This window comes from Drosophila obscura, unplaced genomic scaffold (assembly GCF_018151105.1).
Source record: "Drosophila obscura isolate BZ-5 IFL unplaced genomic scaffold, ASM1815110v1 contig_208, whole genome shotgun sequence".
Lineage (NCBI taxonomy): Eukaryota > Metazoa > Arthropoda > Insecta > Diptera > Drosophilidae > Drosophila > Drosophila obscura.
The window spans coordinates 921022-936924 of NW_024542799.1; the positions used below are offsets into that span (position 1 = coordinate 921022).

Below are 15903 nucleotides of genomic sequence, written 5' to 3' on the forward strand. Positions count from 1 at the left end.
TGAAAATTGCAATTTCCATGGTTCGTTAGTTCGAGTTTATTGCATTTCCTTGTTCCCGGCACCACTGGGGGATTCGTAAGCACCTAAAAACTCTCTTTTTCTCAGCTTTCTCTCCTTTATATATTTTCAGCAGAAGTCTGCTCCAGAGCCAGTGCACTCTAACAATCTTTTTATAGTTTCAGAAACCTTTTTATGTACTTTTTGTTTATTGGATTTCCTTAAGACTTCTCTCTCGGCTTGCAAGGCATGACAAACATTTGAGGAACAATATGCAGCCATTTGGTGAGAGCTGCAAAAATGTACAAATGCATCATATCATCCAAATATATCAATAATATATGATAAATGACCTACTCCATCTATCGCCTACGATTACAGGGCACACCGAATGCTGACTACGAGTATCTGGTCTGCCATCGTCGTATAGATTAAACCAGAAAACGCTGCTACCCTTTCGGGGGAGAATCGAGACACGACTGCGAGGAAAGACAGTGGCACCACCTTGCGGCACATCGCTAGCCTGTGGAGGATCGAAGTGTAACTGTAGAAGTCTCTCTATCGGTGGACGGAGTACGTACATACATAGAAGATAATGGTGCCCAGTCGATCGCCCAGGGTTAGAACATCTGGGGTCTCGTAACCATCGGATGTGTAGTCATAGTGGGGCTTGAAGTGGGTGCCCAGGCCGTAATTGGCCACCTGCAGATTCTCTGTCAGTGGGAAATCGAAGCCCGTCATATCTGATATGCGTCGATTTATGCGCTCCCTGACGGCCGACTGTTCCGACCAAAAGCAATGACGGCATACGATATCCCTGAGCTTTGTACTGTTCTCCTCCTTCATGTCTGCCCAGCCATTGCTCATCTCACTGGATCGCCTCTTCATTTCCTCAATTTCATTCTCCGAAAGAACTTCGTGGTACATAACGATATAGGGATCGTGGTTTACCTCCTCCATTTTCAGGGGTGCCAGTCTCAGGAATGGCGTTGTCGTGAAGTTGTAGCGACAGACGAGATTCGTGCGCCTCGGATAGAGTCCGCGACATCCGATTTCGTAGGAGCTAAGGGCAGGCTCGGCCATTTCCCGAGCCAAATCATCATCTGGTTGATCCAGCAAATATGTTACGAAACCATCCAGCTCTGCTGCTCTAGACTTGTGTAACTCTTCCTCCGTTACGTCCACAACCTGCTGAATTTTTTGAGATTGATTTCCTGGGCTCAGTTCTTCGATTAGTCCTGGAATGTAAATGACGTCAGGCGATAAAAAGAAACCACATCAGGAATGTACCATCTATAATGGTGGCTTTGGCATAGTTCAGCTTCAAGTCCTTCAGTGGATCCCCCAGAATCTCATTGAATGTCTCGGCGTTCGGTTCGGGTTCGTGCTTGAGGGCCATTCGGTACCACAGAGAAGCCCGGAAGTAGTCGCCTTCCTGGAACTTGTGCTGCCCAAGAGCCAAGCAGTCCCGAATGGATAGTTGAGTGCTGAAACGCGAATGGGTTTAGCTTGTTCTGTTTAGCTGTTCTTAGTAGTGGTATATTCACTCGTATTGCCTGTCCTGCAGTCGACCCTTTGCCAGGTCACAGGCCTGCAGCCCATAGGTTCTTTCTATCCGTTGCATGCCCACCAGGGCCTCCTTCATATCCTGACTATCCGGAGCCTTGGTCAGAATATCATCCAGTGATTGTAGTTGATCTATTCGGAAGGTATTATTATCGATTTATTGGCAGCCATAGAATTATAGCTTACCCCTTCCCACAGTATTATTTATGTAGTTGTGCCATTTGGGCCAATCCTGATGCGTGCGTCTCATCAGTCCAAAGGCATTCAGCGGATTGGATACGTATTTCTCGCGTTCAGTGAGGCTTTTCTCCGTTCCACGATCCACAGAGTCGATGAAACTTCCAAGAGTTTGGCTTACTTTAGCAAATAATTGATTTTCAACTGCATTTTACTCACTCTTGTAAGGTATTTGCTTTTGCGGATAGTAGATCTGTGTAGCTCTTCAGGTTCTTTATAAACTCCATCTCTAGTTCCAACAGCTTCAACAATCCCACAGTGGAGGAGCTATAACGTTCCTCACTCTCATTGTATGGCTTCTCCGCAACGTCCCCTGCAATGAGGGGACTCAAGAAGAGCAAAACTGTGAGCAAACTTGGCCACTGTCTCATTATGACTGCATAGACTGGACTGGACTGTCTACTATCTGAGTCGTTCTACCAGAAGCAGTTTGATGTGACTAAAGCCTAGAAAATTGATTGGAAATGCAGCAAGAGAGGGTGAGTTTTCTACCGTATTATATTAACGACTAGACTTGTAGGAAATCCGAACAACCAGAACCGATCTGTCGAACTAATTTATTTATATTTTCTTAGTTTTGGTAGATGATGAATCAGACTTCAGAACTACATATATTTTAATGGGGATCTCTGGTTGATTTACCTTCCTTCATATGAAAGAATCATAGAAACTTTATTTATTCTTTTTGTGACAATAGTTTCCTTGGTATGCAGGGCATGATAAACATCTGGGGAACCATGTGTATCCACTTGGAGAGAACTGGAAATGGCGAATATAACATCACGTATAAAATATGTGGCATAGATGGGAGCTACCTACTCCATCTATCCCCCACGATTACGGGGCAGGAAGAGTGCAGACTGCGTGGATCTGGTTCGCCGTCATCGAACAAGTTGAACCAGAACAAGGCACTGCCCTTTCGGGGGAACACAGTGATATTAATTAGGGGAAAGATGGTGGCACCACCTTGCGCCACATCGCCAGCCTGTTGGACATTGAAGGTGAAATGTAGAGCGATCTCACGTACCAAAAATACTTACATAGAGAATTATGGTGACCAAGGGACCGCCCAGGAACCAGCCAGTCTCATAGTTTTCGGGCGTGTAGTCGTAATGGGGCCCAAATACAGTGCCCAGGCCATAATTGGCCACATTCAGCTCCTCCTCCGCAAATAAGCGAAAGCCTGTTATGTCTGTGATCCGTTGATAGATGCGCGCCCTGGTCGGCGTCTGCTCCCACCACCAGGCATGACGCGCTATGACCTGCCTGATCTTATTCTCCTGCTGTGGCTCCGGAAATCCATTGATCATATTCTTCGACTGCTTCTTGAGTTCCTCGATCTCCCCATCGAAGAGAACTTCGTGGTACATGACGATATAAGGATCGTGGTTCACTTCCTCCATTTTCAGTGGTGCCAGTCTCAGGAATGGAGTCGTGCTGCTGTTGTAGCGACAGACGAGATTCGTGCGCTTCGGATAGAGTTCGCGACATCCGATTTCGTAGGGGGTGGGCGAAGGCTCAGAGGCAGACATTTCCCTGGCCATTTCATCATCTGATTGATTCAGCAACTCCGTTATAAGTGCATCCAGCTCTGCTGGACTAGACTTGAGCATCGCTTCCTCTGTTATGTCCAGAACCTCCTGGATGTTTGCAGATCGATTTCCTGCCATTAGTCCTGGAATTCAAAAGGGGTTAGTGGATAACATTAAACTTTTTCATGCATATACCATTTATAATGGTGGCTTTGGCATAGTTCCGCTTCAAGTCCTTCAATGGATCCCCCAGAATCTCATTGAATATCTCGGCATTCGGTTCGGGTTCGTGCTTGAGGGCCATTCGGTACCACAGAGAAGCCCGCAAGTAGTTGCCTTCCTGGAACTTGTGCTGCCCAAGGGCCAAGCAGTCCCGAATGGATAGTTGAGTGCTGAAACGCGAATGGGTTTAGCTTGTGTATGCTGTTCTTAGTAGTGGGATATTCACTCGTATTGCCTGTCCTGCAGTCGACCCTTTGCCAGGTCATAGGCCTGCAGCCCATAGGTTCTTTCTATCCGTTGCATGCCCACCAGGGCCTCCTTCATATCCTGACTATCCGGAGCCTTGGCCAGAATATCATCCAGTGATTGTACCTTACCCCTTCCCACAGTATTATTTATGTAGTTGTGCCATTTGGGCCAATCCTGATGCGTGCGTCTCATCAGTCCAAAGGCATTCAGCGGATTGGATACGTATTTCTCGCGTTCAGTGAGGCTTTTCTCCGTTCCACGATCCACAGAGTCGATGAAACTTCCAAGAGTTTGGTTTACTTTAGCAATTAATTGATTTTCAACTGCATTTTACTCACTCTTGTAAGGTATTTGCTTTTGCGTATAGTAGATCTGTGTAGCTCTTCAGGTTCTCTATAAACTGCATCTCTAGTTCCAGCAGCTTCAACAATCCCACTGTGGAGGAGCTATAACGTTCCCTGTGCTCATCGTAGGGTCGATCGGCAATGGTTTGTCCTAGGAGTAGCAGAGCTGTGACTATGTTCAGGCAACGTTGCATTTTTACTGATCAGATGACAAACTAAATATCATTTTATTCCAGAAAATTAGCTACGGGGACTAATGTGGTTCACTTTGCAATTTCAAACTTTATTTATCTTAAATTGCAATTTAAGATTTTCGTTCCACTGCCCGCGGACGTGGACTGCAGGGCTTCAGAAACATTTGTGGCCATTGGTGGAGCCATTTCGTAACCGCTGCAAATAGGCAATCGAATGAGATCCCAGTCTCCGGATACGGCAGGGTGCACTTACTCCATCTAGATCCCGCTATGACGGGGCATACGGCATGCAGGGAACGCGGGTCAGGGGTCGAGTCGTCGAATGTGTTGTACCAGAACAAACTGTTGCCCTTCTGGGGTGGGACCATCACCTGAATGTCGGGGAATATTGTGGCTCCACCTTGTTGCACTTCACCGGCCTGTAAGGGAACTAAAGTGTGAATTTAAATGGGGCAAGCGAATGGGCATTTACTGACATAGATGATGAGGCTGCCAGTGCGATCGCCCAACTGGGAGATGCTCGTGTCTACGATGCGATTGGTGAGGTAATCGAAGTGTGCCTTGAAGTACGAGCCCACACCAAAGTTGGCCACCTGCAGGGCCTTGAACTCACTCACATCGAAGCCGGTCATGTCGCCAATGCGGAGATTTAGCCGCTCCCTGAAGGGCGACGCTTCGAGCAGCCATGCAATGCGTGCCACAACTTCCAGGGGCTCCGAATTATTCGCCTCGATAGAGCCCGACAAACCATTGGTCATTGGCTGTGCCAGTTGCTTCATTTCCCCAATTTCTCGGTCCGATAACACTTGGTGGTACATAACGATGTAGGGATCGTGGCTTATCTCCTCCATTTTCAGGGGTGCCAGTCTCAGGAATGGCGTTGTGGTGCTGTTGTAGCGACACACGAGATTCGTGCGCTTCGCATAGAGTCCACGACATCCGAATTCGCGGGAAGTAGGCGGCGTCTGTAGCGTTCCCAACTCTTTGGCTATTCCCTCATCGCTTTCAGCGAGATAATGCCTGATGAATGCATCCACAACTTGTGGCTTGGAGTTGGTCAAAAAGTGGCTGGCTACTCCTTGCATTCTCGTCCGGCTCAGCGATTTACCCGATAGACCAAGTTCTGTTAAATGAAAGCCTGAAGTTCTATGGCTCAAACCAAACTTCCCTTGACTGCTGCTTACCGCGTATGATAATGGCGCTGGCAAACTGATGTTCCACACCTTCGAGGGGATTGCCCAAAACTGCGTTGATAATCTCGGCGTTTGGCTCGGACTCGTGGCGCAGTGCCTCGCGATACCACATGGAGGCACGTATATAGTCGCCCGATACATTTTTGTGCTGTGCCAAGGCCAAGCAGTCTCTGACTGACAGTTGAGTGCTGCTCAGAGGGTTGTATTGTATAGTTTCTTGGGCACACTTGGATCATACTCACTCGTATTGCTGGTGCTGCAGCAGACCCCTGGCTATTTGGCTGGCTGGCAGGTCATAGGTTCTCTCAATTCGATCCATTGACTTGAGCGACTCTGTCATGTCGTGGTTATCAGGCGCCTTCAAGAGCAGCTCTTCCATGCCCTGCAGCTGGGCTGTTCCCAGTGGCTTCTTGGTGTAGTTCTGCCATTTGGGCCAGTCCTGCTGCAGGCGACGGATCAGTCCGTAAGCGTTGAGTGGATTGGAGACGAACCTTTCCCGTTCCTTGTGGCTTTCATGCTTGGTACGATCCAATGAGTCGATGTACCTGAAAGGAATGGAATGGAAGTGCCAGTGGTTTTTGGACTAGCAGACCCCCACCGAAGTTTCTCTCACGCACATTTGCAGGTTGTCCAGCTTCTCTTGCAGGACATCTGCATGGCCAACGAATTCTTCCATGAACTGTCGCTCAATTTCAAGCAGTTTTAGTAAACCCAAAACCGAAGAACTGTAGTAGTCTGTAGCAAAATTAACTGAATCCATAGAGTCACAGTCCTGGACTAAAACTATGAGGAAAATTAAGCCAACAAATCGGATCATTTTACTCGAGTTCTCAGCGGTCTAAAAAACAATTTTAAACTGGCTTAAAACTAGCAACCATTAAGCAGCGAAAAGCGTTGGAAAATTAAGCATTTCACGGTTCTCATTTTCGTGATTTAGTCACGTGGTTTTTCCGGGGTCTGCGTAAAATTTTGGGGCTATGTAGGGGTCCAGGCTAAGCAACTCGACTTTGTCGCAGGAAGGCTGTTCTTGTACTCTCGTAGTGACAACTACGATTCCTAATGGGTGGAAACAAGCCCAGGCAACCGATCAGTAGGGTATTTTGTTCTCTTTTCATTTGCTGCAAGCAAGAACCATGGAATGATGCAATTGTGGATCTTTCGATTAAAAACTTACTATACTTGAGAATTTCGTTTGATTGCAGTAAAACTCAGCCAGAGCAAAGCAGTCAGGGGCCGTCAACTCAGAGCTAAAAGAATATATCATTTTAGGTTTTAACTCTAGGCGAATTTAGGTAAAGGTTAACCCACTCAAAGTGTTGCCCCAATAGGTAACCCTTGGCCAGGTCCGCTGCCTCTTGATCGTAGAAACTTTCGATGCGCGCGAAACCTTTGAGCGCCACCTGAAGATCCTCATTGCTGGGTGATAATTTCAATCTTTGTTCCATTGCGTTTGTGCTTTTGCTGGCTATGGGTGTTTGTAGATAATTCAACCACTTGGGCCAATCCTCATTGAGGCGTCGCAGCAGGGGAAAAGCATTGAGCGGATTTCCCATAAATTCCTCCCTTTCCTCTAGACTTGTCATTGTCTTTCTCTGCAGCAACTGTTGAAAACTGCAAAGAATTTCCATGCTCTGATATTTGAGAATTTTTTTGCATGACTTACAGTTTTAAATCATCCAATTTTGTTTGCATGGCTTTGACGTAGGACGCCAGGTTGTCTTTTAAAGCATCTTCCATTTCCAAAAGCTTGACCATGCTCAGCACAGAGTTGCTGTAGATCATCTTCACGTCTTGCTGCTCGGGCTCTTCCATGGCAAGATACTGATGCAAAAGTAGAACTAACAGATTGAGCTGGCAGAGGAACCTCATCTTCATCTTGGCTTTGGTGTGTAACTGCCGCATTTATGGTTCATATTTCCATCCATAGCTGAAAATTGCAATTTCCCTGGTTCGTTAGTTCGAGTTTATTGCATTTCCTTGTTCCCGGCACCACTGGGGGATTCGTAAGCACCTAAAAACTCTCTTTTTCTCAGCTTTCTCTCCTTTATATATTTTCAGCAGAAGTCTGCTCCAGAGCCAGTGCACTCTAACAATCTTTTTATAGTTTCAGAAACCTTTTTATGTACTTTTTGTTTATTGGATTTCCTTAAGACTTCTCTCTCGGCTTGCAAGGCATGACAAACATTTGAGGAACAATATGCAGCCATTTGGTGAGAGCTGCAAAAATGTACAAATGCATCATATCATCCAAATATATCAATAATATATGATAAATGACCTACTCCATCTATCGCCTACGATTACAGGGCACACCGAATGCTGACTACGAGTATCTGGTCTGCCATCGTCGTATAGATTAAACCAGAAAACGCTGCTACCCTTTCGGGGGTGAATCGAGACACGACTGCGAGGAAAGACAGTGGCACCACCTTGCGGCACATCGCTAGCCTGTGGAGGATCGAAGTGTAACTGTAGAAGTCTCTCTATCGGTGGACGGAGTAAGTACATACATAGAAGATAATGGTGCCCAGTCGATCGCCCAGGGTTAGGACATCTGGGGTCTCGTAACCATCGGATGTGTAGTCATAGTGGGGCTTGAAGTGGGTGCCCAGGCCGTAATTGGCCACCTGCAGATTCTCTGTCAGTGGGAAATCGAAGCCCGTCATATCTGATATGCGTCGATTTATGCGCTCCCTGACGGCCGACTGTTCCGACCAAAACCAATGACGGCATACGATGTTCCTGAGCTTTGGAGCTTTGTTCTCCTCCTTCATGTCTGCCCAGGATCGCCTCTTCATTTCCTCAATTTCATTCTCCGAAAGAACTTCGTGGTACATAACGATATAGGGATCGTGGTTTACCTCCTCCATTTTCAGGGGTGCCAGTCTCAGGAATGGCGTTGTCGTGAAGTTGTAGCGACACACGAGATTCGTGCGCTTCGGATAGAGTCCGCGACATCCGATTTCGTAGGAGCTAAGGGCAGGCTCGGCCATTTCCCGAGCCAAATCATCATCTGGTTGATCCAGCAAATATGTTACGAAACCATCCAGCTCTGCTGCTCTAGACTTGTGTAACTCTTCCTCCGTTACGTCCACAACCTGCTGGATTTTTTGAGATTGATTTCCTGGGCTCAGTTCTTCGATTAGTCCTGGAATGTAAATGACGTCAGGCGATAAAAAGAAACCACATCAGGAATGTACCATCTATAATGGTGGCTTTGGCATAGTTCAGATTCAAGTCCTTCAGTGGATCCCCCAGAATCTCATTGAATGAGTCGGCATTCGGTTCGGGTTCGTGCTTGAGGGCCATTCGGTACCACAGAGAAGCCCGCAAGTAGTCGCCTTCCTGGAACTTGTGCTGCCCAAGGGCCAAGCAGTCCCGAATGGATAGTTGAGTGCTGAAACGCGAATGGGTTTAGCTTGTGTATGCTGTTCTTAGTATTGGGATATTCACTCGTATTGCTTGTCCTGCAGTCGACCCTTTGCCAGGTCATAGGCCTGCAGCCCATAGGTTCTTTCTATCCGTTGCATGCCCTCCAGGGCTGCCTTCATATCTTGACTATCCGGAGCCTTGGCCAGAATATCATCCAGTGATTGTAGTTGATCTACTCGGAAGGTATTATGTATGATTCATGAGAAATAATGAAAAAAGGTCTTACCCCTTCCCACAGTATTATTTATGTAGTTGTGCCATTTGGGCCAATCCTGATGCGTGCGTCTCATCAGTCCAAAGGCATTCAGCGGATTGGATACGTATTTCTCGCGTTCAGTGAGGCTTTTCTCCGTTCCACGATCCACAGAGTCGATGAAACTTCCAAGAGTTTGGCTTACTTTAGCAAATAATTGATTTTCAACTGCATTTTACTCACTCTTGTAAGGTATTTGCTTTTGCGTATAGTAGATCTGTGTAGCTCTTCAGGTTCTCTATAAACTGCATCTCTAGTTCCAGCAGCTTCAACAATCCCACTGTGGAGGTGCTATACCATTCCCCACTCTCATTGTATGGCTTCTCCTCAACGTCCCCTGCAATGAGGGGACTCAAGAAGAGCAAAACTGTGAGCAAACTTGGCCACTGTCTCATTATGACTGCATAGACTGGACTGTCTACTATCTGAGTCGTTCTACCAGAAGCAGTTTGATGTGACTAAAGCCTAGAAAATTGATTGGAAATGCAGCAAGAGAGGGTGAGTTTTCTACCGTATTATATTAACGACTAGACTTGTAGGAAATCCGAACAACCAGAACCGATCTGTCGAACTAATTTATTTATATTTTCTTAGTTTTGGTAGATGATGAATCAGACTTCAGAACTACATATATTTTAATGGGGATCTCTGGTTGATTTACCTTCCTTCATATGAAAGAATCATAGAAACTTTATTTATTCTTTTTGTGACAATAGTTTCCTTGGTATGCAGGGCATGATAAACATCTGGGGAACCATGTGTATCCACTTGGAGAGAACTGGAAATGGCGAATATAACATCACGTATAAAATATGTGGCATAGATGGGAGCTACCTACTCCATCTATCCCCCACGATTACGGGGCAGGAAGAGTGCAGACTGCGTGGATCTGGTTCGCCGTCATCGAACAAGTTGAACCAGAACAAGGCACTGCCCTTTCGGGGGAACACAGTGATATTAATTAGGGGAAAGATGGTGGCACCACCTTGCGCCACATCGCCAGCCTGTTGGACATTGAAGGTGAAATGTAGAGCGATCGCACGTACCTAAAATACTTACATAGAGAATTATGGTGACCAAGGGACCGCCCAGGAACCAGCCAGTCTCATAGTTTTCGGGCGTGTAGTCGTAATGGGGCCCAAATACAGTGCCCAGGCCATAATTGGCCACATTCAGCTCCTCCTCCGCAAATAAGCGAAAGCCTGTTATGTCTGTGATCCGTTGATAGATGCGCGCCCTGGTCGGCGTCTGCTCCCACCACCAGGCATGACGCGCTATGACCTGCCTGATCTTATTCTCCTGCTGTGGCTCCGGAAATCCATTGATCATATTCTTCGACTGCTTCTTGAGTTCCTCGATCTCCCCATCGAAGAGAACTTCGTGGTACATGACGATATAAGGATCGTGGTTCACTTCCTCCATTTTCAGTGGTGCCAGTCTCAGGAATGGAGTCGTGCTGCTGTTGTAGCGACAGACGAGATTCGTGCGCTTCGGATAGAGTCCGCGACATCCGATTTCGTAGGGGGTGGGCGAAGGCTCAGAGGCAGACATTTCCCTGGCCATTTCATCATCTGATTGATTCAGCAACTCCGTTATAAGTGCATCCAGCTCTGCTGGACTAGACTTGAGCATCGCTTCCTCTGTTATGTCCAGAACCTCCTGGATGTTTGCAGATCGATTTCCTGCCATTAGTCCTGGAATTTAAAAGGGGTTAGTGGATAACATTAAACTTTTTCATGCATATACCATTTATAATGGTGGCTTTGGCATAGTTCCGCTTCAAGTCCTTCAATGGATCCCCCAGAATCTCATTGAATATCTCGGCATTCGGTTCGGGTTCGTGCTTGAGGGCCATTCGGTACCACAGAGAAGCCCGCAAGTAGTCGCCTTCCTGGAACTTGTGCTGCCCAAGGGCCAAGCAGTCCCGAATGGATAGTTGAGTGCTGAAACGCGAATGGGTTTAGCTTGTGTATGCTGTTCTTAGTAGTGGGATATTCACTCGTATTGCCTGTCCTGCAGTCGACCCTTTGCCAGGTCATAGGCCTGCAGCCCATAGGTTCTTTCTATCCGTTGCATGCCCACCAGGGCCTCCTTCATATCCTGACTATCCGGAGCCTTGGCCAGAATATCATCCAGTGATTGTACCTTACCCCTTCCCACAGTATTATTTATGTAGTTGTGCCATTTGGGCCAATCCTGATGCGTGCGTCTCATCAGTCCAAAGGCATTCAGCGGATTGGATACGTATTTCTCGCGTTCAGTGAGGCTTTTCTCCGTTCCACGATCCACAGAGTCGATGAAACTTCCAAGAGTTTGGTTTACTTTAGCAATTAATTGATTTTCAACTGCATTTTACTCACTCTTGTAAGGTATTTGCTTTTGCGGATAGTAGATCTGTGTAGCTCTTCAGGTTCTCTATAAACTGCATCTCTAGTTCCAGCAGCTTCAACAATCCCACTGTGGAGGAGCTATAACGTTCCCTGTGCTCATCGTAGGGTCGATCGGCAATGGTTTGTCCTAGGAGTAGCAGAGCTGTGACTATGTTCAGGCAACGTTGCATTTTTACTGATCAGATGACAAACTAAATATCATTTTATTCCAGAAAATTAGCAACGGGGACTAATGTGGTTCACTTTGCAATTTCAAACTTTATTTATCTTAAATTGCAATTTAAGATTTTCGTTCCACTGCCCGCGGACGTGGACTGCAGGGCTTCAGAAACATTTGTGGCCATTGGTGGAGCCATTTCGTAACCGCTGCAAATAGGCAATCGAATGAGATCCCAGTCCCCGGATACTGTAGGGTGCACTTACTCCATCTAGATCCCGCTATGACGGGGCATACGGCATGCAGGGAACGCGGGTCAGGGGTCGAGTCGTCGAATGTGTTGTACCAGAACAAACTGTTGCCCTTCTGGGGTGGGACCATCACCTGAATGTCGGGGAATATTGTGGCTCCACCTTGTTGCACTTCACCGGCCTGTAAGGGAACTAAAGTGTGAATTTAAATGGGGCAAGCGAATGGGCATTTACTGACATAGATGATGAGGCTGCCAGTGCGATCGCCCAACTGGGAGATGCTCGTGTCTACGATGCGATTGGTGAGGTAATCGAAGTGTGCCTTGAAGTACGAGCCCACACCAAAGTTGGCCACCTGCAGGGCCTTGAACTCACTCACATCGAAGCCGGTCATGTCGCCAATGCGGAGATTTAGCCGCTCCCTGAAGGGCGACGCTTCGAGCAGCCATGCAATGCGTGCCACAACTTCCAGGGGCTCCGAATTATTCGCTTCGATAGAGCCCGACAAACCATTGGTCATTGGCTGTGCCAGTTGCTTCATTTCCCCAATTTCTCGGTCCGATAACACTTGGTGGTACATAACGATGTAGGGATCGTGGCTTATCTCCTCCATTTTCAGGGGTGCCAGTCTCAGGAATGGCGTTGTGGTGCTGTTGTAGCGACACACGAGATTCGTGCGCTTCGCATAGAGTCCACGACATCCGAATTCGCGGGAAGTAGGCGGCGTCTGTAGCGTTCCCAACTCTTTGGCTATTCCCTCATCGCTTTCAGCGAGATAATGCCTGATGAATGCATCCACAACTTGTGGCTTGGAGTTGGTCAAAAAGTGGCTGGCTACTCCTTGCATTCTCGTCCTGCTCAGCGATTTACCCGATATACCAAGTTCTGTCAAATGAAAGCCTGAAGTTCAATGGCTCAAACCGAACTTTCCTTGACTGCTGCTTACCGCGTATGATAATGGCGCTGGCAAACTGATGTTCCACACCTTCGAGGGGATTGCCCAAAACTGCGTTGATAATCTCGGCGTTTGGCTCGGACTCGTGGCGCAGTGCCTCGCGATACCACATGGAGGCACGTATATAGTCGCCCGATACATTTTTGTGCTGTGCCAAGGCCAAGCAGTCTCTGACTGACAGTTGAGTGCTGCTCAGAGGGTTGTATTGTATAGTTTCTTGGGCACACTTGGATCATACTCACTCGTATTGCTGGTGCTGCAGCAGACCCCTGGCTATTTGGCTGGCTGGCAGGTCATAGGTTCTCTCAATTCGATCCATTGACTTGAGCGACTCTGTCAAGTCGTGGTTATCAGGCGCCTTCAAGAGCAGCTCTTCCATGCCCTGCAGCTGGGCTGTGCCCAGTGGCTTCTTGGTGTAGTTCTGCCATTTGGGCCAGTCCTGCTGCAGGCGACGGATCAGTCCGTAAGCGTTGAGTGGATTGGAGACGAACCTTTCCCGTTCCTTGTGGCTTTCATGCTTGGCACGATCCAAAGAGTCGATGTACCTGAAAGGAAAGGAATGGAAGTGCAAGTGGTTTTTGGACTAGCAGACCCCCACCGAAGTTTCTCTCACGCACATTTGCAGGTTGTCCAGCTTCTCTTGCAGGACATCTGCATGGCCAACGAATTCTTCCATGAACTGTCGCTCAATTTCAAGCAGTTTTAGTAAACCCAAAACCGAAGAACTGTAGTAGTCTGTAGCAAAATTAACTGAATCCATAGAGTCACAGTCCTGGACTAAAACTATGAGGAAAATTAAGCCAACAAATCGGATCATTTTACTCGAGTTCTCAGCGGTCTAAAAAACAATTTTAAACTGGCTTAAAACTAGCAACCATTAAGCAGCGAAAAGCGTTGGAAAATTAAGCATTTCACGGTTCTCATTTTCGTGATTTAGTCACGTGGTTTTTCCGGGGTCTGCGTAAAATTTTGGTGTCCCTCATGCAGCCACTTGACTAGGGCTGTAAAATGAAGTAAAATTAAACTGTGCATGGGAACAGTTCTATGCGAACTTACTCCATTTGGAGCCCACTATGACGGGGCACGAGATGTGTGCGACACGTAAATCAAGCTGCGAATTATTGTCTAGATTGTGCCACACCACAGCACTGCCTTTGCGCGGCCAGACTGTCATTTGAAGTGGTGGAAATGAAATGGCGCCGCCATGGGTCACGTCATTCAACTAAATTGGGTACTGAAAGATTAACGACAGAATGGGAAACGATACAGAAAAAGAAACCTACGAAGTAGATAATTGTTGTCTGGAAATCCCCAAAGCCTGGCTATAAGAAAATAATTGTATAAGTATTTTGCTGTCTTCTGTGTGTTCAAATATGCTACGATACCTTTAGATCTTCTTTTGGCAAGTTATCCACATGGTAACGTATGTAGCCACCTATGCCATAATTGTAGATGCTAAAATCCTTGTCTTCTTTCACCTCCTCACCCGTCATATCCCTGATGCGTTGATTCAGCTGGCTATTTGCATCCTCGTAGACCGTAGTAAACTTCAGATTGTATTCCCGCCGGTCGCGGTAGCGGGGAGGACCCTTTAGAGTGTGGACTGGCAGTGTCATGACACGCCGAATCTCCGTATCGTAAATGGCATCGTGATAGACGGCTATGTAGGGGTCCAGGCTAAGCAACTCGACTTTGAGTGGCGCCAGTCGCAGGAAGGCTGTTCTTGTACTCTCGTAGTGACAACTACGATTCCTAATGGGTGGAAACAAGCCCAGGCAACCGATCAGTAGGGTATTTTGTTCTCTTTTCATTTGCTGCAAGCAAGAACCATGGAATGATGCAATTGTGGATCTTTCGATTAAAAACTTACTATATCGTCGTGCTCATGCAGTTCCATTTTGTTCGTGATGTCGCGCTGCAGTTGCCAGAGATCAGCATGGAAATGGGACACATCCTTTAGTAGCGTCAATGCGGTTTGCCTTAAACCTGTTTGGAGGTTCGAAAAAACCCATAGAAAGGATGTGGAATATGGGTTAAGTCTGACCTACCTTTGGCTGTCAAAGAACGCGCATAGTTGCCATACAAATCGGATAATGAAAAGTTGAAAACTTCTCTGTAGAGATGACCATCTCTGGCCTCATCGTACTGCTGCAGCGCTGCCGCATTCCAATCAATTGACGCATGCATCTGTTTGTTATTTTCGTGAAATTGAACCATAGCCAGGCAATCAAGAGTCGTCAGATTGGTGCTGCATGGAACATGCGGTGGGGTACAACATATATCAGATTTAAGAACCATTCAACCTACTTGTATTGCCGTCCATTCAGCACTCCATTGGCCATGTTTGTTGCCTTTAGATCATACTGATTCTGAATGGCATCTATTCCGCTGAGGGCATCGTGCAGGTCCTGTTCCGTGGGCTTGGCCAAGTCCAGTACCCTCTGAATTTTGTTGAGATAATTCAAGCCCAACCGAGTTGACATAAACAGCTCCATGTGGCTCCAATCCTCATGTAGGCGTCGTACAAGCGAGAAACTGGTCAACGGATGGGCAACGAATTCATCCGGAGTATTCCGCCAAGGCGCCTTTCTCATCTGCACTTCATCCAGAAAGCTGAGTGGAACGAAATAGTTTAGAAATCTTTGAAAAATACTCGAAAACAACCTTTCTATGGTGGTGATTTTCCATTCCAGGTCATCCGAGTATTTGTCTAGCTCTGCGATAAAGAAACTTTCCATGTCCACCAGACTCTTCATGGCAGCTATGGACAGGGCATGATCTGTTATGTATTCCATTTCAGCACGAGGCAGCGAACAGAGAAAGAACAGCAACCAATGCCACATGTTGCTAGCTTTGTGAAGCTGCCATGGAAAGTTTGCAGATGCTTTTTCCACATTAAAGCCAAGGGTTTTGTCATGGCAAATGCTTTCG

The 15903-nt window shown here is 46.9% G+C and overlaps 8 protein-coding genes across 9 annotated transcripts; all 8 read right to left on the reverse strand.

Annotated features, from left to right (window-relative positions):
* Positions 1-101: 101 nt before the first annotated feature.
* On the reverse strand, positions 102-2203 carry LOC111070915 (prolyl 4-hydroxylase subunit alpha-1). 2 transcript variants are annotated; one of them, XM_041594052.1, is made up of 7 exons: positions 1960-2203; positions 1750-1901; positions 1545-1695; positions 1288-1484; positions 583-1223; positions 355-520; positions 102-289 (listed from the first exon to the last, which is right to left on the reverse strand). In XM_041594052.1, exons 1-7 carry the CDS (start codon positions 2169-2171, stop codon positions 219-221), a joined length of 1590 nt encoding a protein of 529 aa, XP_041449986.1. In that variant the 5' UTR covers positions 2172-2203; the 3' UTR covers positions 102-218. The 2 variants fall into 2 exon arrangements, with proteins under 2 accessions (XP_041449986.1, XP_041449985.1); XM_041594051.1 differs by having other exon boundaries at positions 583-1235; positions 1960-2202.
* A 234-nt stretch (positions 2204-2437) lies between these two features.
* LOC121404490 (prolyl 4-hydroxylase subunit alpha-2-like) lies at positions 2438-4356 on the reverse strand. Its single transcript, XM_041594055.1, has 6 exons — positions 4142-4356; positions 3781-4083; positions 3528-3724; positions 2841-3475; positions 2620-2785; positions 2438-2559 (listed from the first exon to the last, which is right to left on the reverse strand). Exons 1-6 carry the CDS (start codon positions 4339-4341, stop codon positions 2477-2479), a joined length of 1584 nt encoding a protein of 527 aa, XP_041449989.1. The 5' UTR covers positions 4342-4356; the 3' UTR covers positions 2438-2476.
* Positions 4357-4409: 53 nt separating this feature from the next.
* Positions 4410-6457, reverse strand: LOC111070889 (prolyl 4-hydroxylase subunit alpha-1). The gene is made up of 6 exons (XM_022361924.2): positions 6152-6457; positions 5777-6079; positions 5526-5722; positions 4818-5464; positions 4595-4760; positions 4410-4537 (listed from the first exon to the last, which is right to left on the reverse strand). The coding sequence occupies exons 1-6, from the start codon at positions 6349-6351 to the stop codon at positions 4452-4454; spliced, it is 1599 nt and encodes a 532-aa protein (XP_022217616.2). The 5' UTR covers positions 6352-6457; the 3' UTR covers positions 4410-4451.
* Positions 6458-6526: 69 nt separating this feature from the next.
* Positions 6527-7435, reverse strand: LOC121404508 (prolyl 4-hydroxylase subunit alpha-1-like). Its single transcript, XM_041594151.1, has 4 exons — positions 7198-7435; positions 6843-7145; positions 6709-6781; positions 6527-6652 (listed from the first exon to the last, which is right to left on the reverse strand). The coding sequence occupies exons 1-4, from the start codon at positions 7407-7409 to the stop codon at positions 6527-6529; spliced, it is 714 nt and encodes a 237-aa protein (XP_041450085.1). The 5' UTR covers positions 7410-7435.
* A 128-nt stretch (positions 7436-7563) lies between these two features.
* Positions 7564-9628, reverse strand: LOC121404489 (prolyl 4-hydroxylase subunit alpha-1-like). Its single transcript, XM_041594054.1, has 7 exons — positions 9403-9628; positions 9193-9344; positions 8988-9138; positions 8735-8931; positions 8045-8682; positions 7817-7982; positions 7564-7751 (listed from the first exon to the last, which is right to left on the reverse strand). The coding sequence occupies exons 1-7, from the start codon at positions 9612-9614 to the stop codon at positions 7681-7683; spliced, it is 1587 nt and encodes a 528-aa protein (XP_041449988.1). The 5' UTR covers positions 9615-9628; the 3' UTR covers positions 7564-7680.
* Positions 9629-9875: 247 nt separating this feature from the next.
* LOC111070893 (prolyl 4-hydroxylase subunit alpha-2) lies at positions 9876-11794 on the reverse strand. The gene is made up of 6 exons (XM_022361929.2): positions 11580-11794; positions 11219-11521; positions 10966-11162; positions 10279-10913; positions 10058-10223; positions 9876-9997 (listed from the first exon to the last, which is right to left on the reverse strand). Exons 1-6 carry the CDS (start codon positions 11777-11779, stop codon positions 9915-9917), a joined length of 1584 nt encoding a protein of 527 aa, XP_022217621.2. The 5' UTR covers positions 11780-11794; the 3' UTR covers positions 9876-9914.
* Positions 11795-11847: 53 nt separating this feature from the next.
* Positions 11848-13826, reverse strand: LOC121404488 (prolyl 4-hydroxylase subunit alpha-1-like). Its single transcript, XM_041594053.1, has 6 exons — positions 13590-13826; positions 13215-13517; positions 12964-13160; positions 12256-12902; positions 12033-12198; positions 11848-11975 (listed from the first exon to the last, which is right to left on the reverse strand). The coding sequence occupies exons 1-6, from the start codon at positions 13787-13789 to the stop codon at positions 11890-11892; spliced, it is 1599 nt and encodes a 532-aa protein (XP_041449987.1). The 5' UTR covers positions 13790-13826; the 3' UTR covers positions 11848-11889.
* On the reverse strand, positions 13768-15841 carry LOC111070890 (prolyl 4-hydroxylase subunit alpha-2). The gene is made up of 8 exons (XM_022361925.2): positions 15637-15841; positions 15280-15585; positions 15021-15220; positions 14843-14958; positions 14358-14786; positions 14256-14294; positions 14029-14194; positions 13768-13973 (listed from the first exon to the last, which is right to left on the reverse strand). Exons 1-8 carry the CDS (start codon positions 15813-15815, stop codon positions 13906-13908), a joined length of 1503 nt encoding a protein of 500 aa, XP_022217617.2. The 5' UTR covers positions 15816-15841; the 3' UTR covers positions 13768-13905.
* Between the last annotated feature and the right edge of the window lie 62 nt (positions 15842-15903).